The sequence below is a fragment of the Limulus polyphemus genome, unplaced genomic scaffold (assembly GCF_000517525.1).
Source record: "Limulus polyphemus unplaced genomic scaffold, Limulus_polyphemus-2.1.2 Scaffold175, whole genome shotgun sequence".
NCBI classification, from domain to species: domain Eukaryota; kingdom Metazoa; phylum Arthropoda; class Merostomata; order Xiphosura; family Limulidae; genus Limulus; species Limulus polyphemus.
This window is the reverse complement of record NW_013665785.1, coordinates 919,916-927,380: the sequence shown is the minus strand read 5'-3', so window position 1 is coordinate 927,380 and position 7,465 is coordinate 919,916. Positions and strand designations below refer to the sequence as shown.

The window sequence follows — 7,465 nt, the reverse complement described above, 5'->3', positions numbered from 1 at the left end:
TGAAAGGGCGAGCATGTTTGATAGGACGGAGATTCGAACCCGCGACCCTCAGATTGCGAGTCGAGCTCCTTATCCACCTTGGCCATACCGGGCCCGCACTTTCAAATCAAATTATTTGTCGCTAATTTTCCTATGATTTCATACATCTCTTAATTGGTATTTTGAAACAGTGGCAAGAACGAACAATAGAACAATGGCAAATATTTTATACATGCGAGTTTTATCACTGTGGAATACAAGTGTTATCATGATGCGTACCAAGCAGAGGTATATTACAGAAAATTGTGGAGAAAGTTACACAATTAAATTAACAAATAATACTATCTATACGTTCACGTAGGGTTGAAACGACATTGGAAATATCAAAAACAATAATCGTAAGATAAAATGTTGTGGTAATTGAAATTATTGGGATATTTTGAAATAAGATACTGTTTCAAGTTTACTTTTGTTGTCGTTTTATCGTCAAGCTACACAATGATCTACATGCATCATGTCCACCGCGGGAATCGAATCCTGGATTTTAGCGTTGTAAGTCCGGAACTTTAGCGCTGAACCTCCGGAGGACTCAAATTTAGTGTACTTGCATTGAATTCGAATAGCCTCAAATAGATTTTTTTTACAAATCCTATCATTGTTTATTAACATACAAAATAATTACATACTGATATTTACCACTGGTAATACTTCAGTGAACACTAGAAAATCATGGGAACCAATGCTTTTTTTCCGAAAAACAAATATTCTGGAATTTTCCTATATTTTACACAATCTTTCCCAGTTGTCACTCTATCCTACCCCAATCCAAAAGTCTTTCTTATGATCGAATCCCCGTCCCACCAAACATGCTCTGTCTTTCAGCCATGGGGGCGTTATAATGTGACGGTCAATCCCACTATTCCTTGGTAAAAAAGTAGCCCAAGAGTTGGCGGTGGGTGGTAATGACTAGCTGCCTTCCCTCTAGTCTTACAAACAAACAAACCTTCTTATGATGTTTAAAACTTTTTCATGTAACAAACAAACAATAAAATAGCAATGTTTCATTTCTTTAATGGTACTTAGTGAACAGTAACACATTTGATGATATGAGTACTATATGTACAGTAAATTACATAACTAAAACCATTTGATGTTATAAGAAGAAGCGATTTTTGTTTGTGTAATGTTATATTTATTTTTGTTGACCATTCATTAAAAGGTACCGGTTCACCGTTCCACTAGAAAAAAAGTTCCGATGGTAACAAATAATAAACTAGAAAGTAAAATGCCACTCTAAATTACTAAACAGAATTACCAAAATTTAACCCAATTAGACTAATTGCCTAAATTAAACCCCAGGAAAGCATAAATCTAGTAGCATTAAAAAATAATTAAAATATTTAGTCCAAGAGCCTTAATAATTAAGTTTATTTTTTATATGTAATGGAAAGCTTGCCTTAAATTCATACTCTCAGTAACAGAATTTAGAGAAACTACTACGCTTTTTTAGTTACTTTAGTAGAACTGGTTAAAGAAAGTGCGCCTGAATTTAACAGGTAAACTCGCTTTTTCTGTCCAGTCGACAACGTCACTTCGTGACCTTTGTTCTGTCACAGCATTAGTTGGCTGTTACATTTAATAATTGTCAAGGTGACCAGCAAATAATATTAATTCTTTCAATTCAAATGCTAGATGCTACTGCACTATCCTCTAGGGCATAATAGACATTATTTATTGTAGAGAACAAAGAGACAAAACAATTAGGACAAAGTAATCTCAATGACTTTCTGGACCATGTCTTACCACCATTTCAGCACGGAAACTAAATAGCTGAATTTTTTTTTAAATCTATATTTCACTAAAGCAGGTAAAAAACAAAATATTCTTAACAGAGTGGATGTCCAAGTGTGGATAATTTTAAGTGTTTGCTTTTCACTATACCAATGGGTTTAGCTTCACATTTAATGACTGGCATAATGAAGTAAGCAGTAATCTCTCTATCCGAACAGCATTAGTCACATTTTCACCATGCGCATTTTTATCAGGTTGAAATGTAAACTTCTCTGGAATCCAAACATCAAAAGAAGAAGAATGTTATTAAAACAACTTATAAATTCGAACGGACTGTCCATTTTCTTAAGTAAGGGTTATGCGTGCATCCTAAAATATAACAAGACAGACATATCATTATAACTAGATGTACTTCCTCAGGGATCCTGAAACTGTTCTGTTTCAAGAGTAAATAAAACCAAAACTAAGAGTAACAAATATTTTTATTTCTTGCTTCTGTGTTGTAGCCTACAGAATGCATAATTTTTCTCGTGATTCATGGCATGTGCACCTTTTACTGACGTCACAGCAGTACAAATTGCAACGTTGAGCATCCCTTATGTGACGTCATTTTAGTGTCTACTGACTGACTGACAGACAACACACTGCTGTATAGTGGTGCGAGTGGTTAAAACAGGTGACACCTTCAGGCGGTCTTCTACCCCTTTGGGGGAAATAAGGCATGTTATAATTTCATATTTATAAAAGTAATACTGCTTTGAGAAATAGAATGTCCTTTTTTATATACTAACATTCAACTTTTTTTATTCTGTAATCAACAGTTTTCTTCTTAATAATATCTGCCAATGAGAAAATGGACAAAATTCCAAACAGTGATGAAGATTTGAGATCACACCAAAAGTCTTCAATGTCTTCAGAAATTAGTTCAGCACTCCAACCGTCGTTTAACAGTCCCAGTGTACCTAGCACCAGATCTCTACCTGATCCAAGTTACGAACTTTATACGAAATTTAGAGACACTACACCTGTAAAAGATACACCCTATAGAACATCTACAGCTTTTGAAATATGGAGGACTTCTTCTTCTTGGTTTCAACAAGACTCTGACGTTATAATATCAAATAACGTTTATTTGACTTATTTAGATCCAGGACAAAGCAGTTCGAAATTATTTAGTGCACAAAAACAACGCTTGACAAAAACTAAGTCTCTAGAAAATTCCCATTTTGTTCGTCCTACTCCCGTTTTACTCATTTCCCCAAGTGCTAAAACAACGCCTGAACTTAGAGCTGTACATGATTCGAAAACTAAGACACCTCTCCAGGATAATTCTGTTGAAGCATCTCCCGTTGTAATTTCTAGTTCGTTCATTACAGCCGAAAATAATTTTCCTAAGAAAACATTCATGAAGTTATTGAACAGTACTCGAGCAAGGAGAAAAAAATTAACCAAAGAGAATAACAAAAGTGTGTCAAATAATGAGAAAACGTCTTTCACGTTAAAAATAATGAGCGGTGTATTTTCACCTTCTCTCCACTCCCAAAACAATCTTTCCAATAAAAATCCTCTAGATGGACCAGTTATCTCGTATAAGGACTTACCAAAATTTATTTCTCTTTCTTCCACTACAGAAACTCCAAGATCAAAGATTTTGAGAAAAATATCAAGTCCTACCAGTATTATGTCTCATACAATTTCGTCTTTAAACAAGAAAAAGACAAAACTTGTCGACAGTCATCCAGTTCCATCAAAACAGAGTTCCTTTATGACCTTATTAGCTAACCCTTATACAGTTACTCACTCATCTCATTTCAAAGTTTTCAGGTCCTCTGTGATTCACGATATTAAACCAAGTTTTGTAGTTCCACAAGGGAAAGGAACAAAATCAGTCACTTCAAAAGAAACTTCACTCATTGAAGACCAATCTGATAAAGCTTTTTTTTTAAGTAAAAAAGACAGTTCGATGAAAACACCCTTTACAGTGGAAAATAAGACTTCAGTAGCAAAAGGTAAGAATAAAAAATTATAAAAACTTAAGGATTAAAAAAGTATTGGAATAATTCCAGTTGTAAAAACTTGGTTCGAAGTTGAACTTCTCTGTTTGGTTTTAAGCATTGCTGTAATCTATCTAGATGTTAGACTCCTCTTTGTGTTTGGAGTCTATTTTAGGTTTAAACGTCAAACTTTCTTCACTGCATGTTTTCTGTTATAAAGCCTGTTTTAAGCATGAAATTGGGTACAATAAAAAGGTTTTAAGGTATGTTAATTTCAAAACTTTGGGGAAGCCAGTTGTCAGACAAAAGTTTCTCACTGAAATAGACGGATCCTGAGGTTGGTGGGGTAGGTATTCTTCCCCTCTTTTTAAAGTTGCATTATGTGGATATTTGATTGCCTCTCCCCGCCAAGATGGCAGTGCATTCAGTTCTTCCATTTTCCCAGCCTATTTATGCCCACCTCCTCTTTACGTCTTCCTTAAAAAAACATCTGGATTCCTCTAAGGAAATATGGGGCCCAATGATGGCGGATGCTATTCCTTTTATTAAGTTTTTAAACATCAATCTATAAAATGATGAACTACCAATGTCTGAAATTGTTATTAAAAAAATACAAAAGTTATTTTTTCCTATATGTCCCCTCCTCCAGTGACACAGCGGTATGTCTGCGGACTTACAACGCCAGAAACCGGGTTTCAATACCCGTGGTGGGCAGAGCACAGAGAGCCCATTGTGTAGCTTTGTGCTGAATTACAACCAACCAATCTTTTCCCTATATCTTACAATAAATAAGTAAGGAACCCTAATAAAAATGACTGTCCTTTATGAAGGATTTTTGTAAATTTAGGTCGGTTTCAAGACTTTATGAAGTACAAAAAAAAAGGTCAATTCTAAACATCTTTATAGGTTTGGAGTGAAATCGCCAGTGTAATTATCTGTGAATTAACATCCAAGTCACTTTTCTATCCCTCTTTAGTATAACTGTGTAAGTCCCACAGCAGTGTATTATTTAACTTTATTTTTGTCTTTGCATCTGTCTGCGTCCGTTGCTATTATTTGTCACTTATCCAAAATTACTAAGTTATTTGATAACACCTTTGTTGAAACCTAATGCACAAGTTCACAGAAAAATTGGGCAAATGCATATAGTAACAGGTAAGACAACATACCAATTATGTACATTATTATATTTGAAGGAGTTGTTTAACCTGTCACACATACGTTTAGCAAATAATCAGAATATTTGCAAACAAAGAAGAAAGAGAACTGTCCCATTGGATACAGTTCGGGTATCATTAAGATGGCAAAAACTATAGTTTCATATCCATGTTCTGTGACTTACATCAATGTTATCATGCACAAATCAGTTATTCTCGTCAAAAAGCAGACTGTTTTAATAATGCTTATTATCCTATTGTCCTCTTAGCTGAAAATGCTAATCTTTTCTCTCATTTTCTTTTGTAGTGTGGCGGGGGGATCTTAAAATTCAGTTTCCTATTGAAAGCATGGTCTTTTTTTTAATGAAAATAGTTCCAAACAACAAAACACATCATTTCCAATTACAACGTTATGTACAAGTGCATTATGACAATGTTATTTAACTCAATATTGACTAAATTTGAACTTGATTTATACACGATTTCAAAATTCTATTTTACCTCAGATTTTCCCACAATTTAAACAGCATTATTTTACATGGAATTTTTATTTTATTTCACAGAAGGAATGTTGTTATCGTTGCTTTAGTGCAATGCTATACAATGGGCTCTGTCCATCGCGGAGAATCGAACCCTGGATTTTAGCGTTGTAAGACCGTAAACATAAGAAGAAATGAGCAAGCGCATTTGACTCATTATTGCAGTGTCTTGTATCACATTTCAATAAAATATGACATAAATATGCATGTGCCAGTACCGAAGTTATTACACAGTTTTAATATATAAATATATTATCGAATCGCAGTTACATTATCCTCATTTTCAGCAGGCGGTCATGCTCTGACAACTTTCTTCCTTAAAGTTGTGAAATCAGCATGTCTTAAACCTTTTTGTTTATAACATTTTCATGCTTTATGCTAGAAGTGATAATCTCATGTCATTTTTATCAGATATCCACTGTATATATTTGTTATTTCTAAAACTAAGTCATATCGCAGTCAGTCTAAAGATTGAGCTGGTTGTTATGACGTGTAGAAACAAGTATAGTCACAATTCCTGTAAAGGCTGGACTTCTATTTTAAGTTATTGCATATTAATTCTGGAATTAAGCAGTACCATAATCAGTCTAGACGTTGGAATTCTTTGCGTTTGGTGCCTTTGTTATTTGGCAGTAAATAGCATCATAGTCAGTTTAGAAGTTCAGATCTTTGTACTCAATGCATATAACGTAAACTACTAAATAAGTCGGATTTTTTTTTTTTTTACCTTTAAAGTTTTGATCTTTTACGAGTACACAGCTACCAACAAGAGCACTGGAGAAACTATTCAAGTAAAACCAATGAATGTTTCCATGACAACAAAAAACGGAAGAGAAGAACCACTAGTAGCAACAGCAGCCGGACCAATCAAGATAAGTCCCCAGTATTTTATTCCATTTGTATTTGCTTACATTGCCTTAAAGCTGGAAATGGACTGGTCTGAATTCTGTACCGGAAAAGAATTTATTCGTAAGGAAATCGCTGATTTAATTTCAAAAAAGGGAGAGTCAATAGAATTCAACCAGCTTGTGTTTTTTGACATCCTTGAAGACTGTCGAGTTGCGTTTGACCAAAAAAATAAATTAACTAGCTTTCGGGACGATGAAGGTCACTTTATACAAATCAATTTATTTTTATTAAATAAAAATGGACATTACGACTTCAACTTGACGGAAATATGTGGCGCCCTCTTAAAATCTGGAGCTAACGATGTCAAGAATACTATCTACGACAGAAAAGTAGGTGTATATGTGTGTGTGTGTGTTTATTTTTGCCATGTTATAGAATATTGTTCCGACAATATGTGCTGCGACACACTAATGTGTCGTAATTGAGCTGGCGGTGTTCCGCAAAAAAATCCGTTTTCTTATAATCGTTCTAAAAGATAAATATTTACAATAAGATATGTTAGAATAATAATTTCAGAGCTTATATTCCCGTGCCTGACATGGCCTCGTGGTAAGGGCGCTTGACTCGAAATATGACATAATTGCCCTTTCAGCTGCGAGGGCGTTATAATGTGACGGTCAGTGTCCCACTATTCGATTATAATAGTCCAGGAGTTGGCGGTGGGTGTTGTTAACTAGCTGTCTTCTCTCTGTTCTATAGCTTCTAAATTAAGGACGGCTATCCCAAACAGCCCTCGAATAACTTTGCGAGAAATTAAGCAAACGTTTCTTCCCACTTCTTAAACGAAGCTCCTTTCTCGCATGTTACAATTTTACTATACCTATATTGTAGTTGAGAACAACATTTAGCACTAATCGAACTATAGTGTGTTATTGTGAACATAAATGAAGATAAAAGAAAGAAACAAAAAAACTGTGAATTCTTATAAATTTTCCATCGCATTTCTAAATCTATAAAATGTCAAGTCCCTTTATATCAAACATTAATCTATACTATTATTCTGCTTGTTTGTATGTACGGCCCCCAGTGGCACAGCGGTATGTCTGCGGACTTACAACGCTAGAATCCGGGTTTCGATACCCGTGGTGGGCAGAGC

General features: G+C 34.7%; 1 protein-coding gene across 1 annotated transcript in view; it reads left to right on the top strand.

Moving 5' to 3' along the window:
- The window catches only part of LOC106478042 (receptor-type tyrosine-protein phosphatase delta-like), a 33,912-nt gene that overhangs the window by 5,509 nt on the left and 20,938 nt on the right, over window positions 1-7,465 (top strand). The window contains exons 2-3 of the mRNA XM_022381566.1: window positions 2,592-3,779; window positions 6,196-6,698. Of these exons, the coding sequence (XP_022237274.1) occupies window positions 2,592-3,779; window positions 6,196-6,698 (1,691 nt within the window). The remainder of the gene's footprint in view (window positions 1-2,591; window positions 3,780-6,195; window positions 6,699-7,465) is intronic.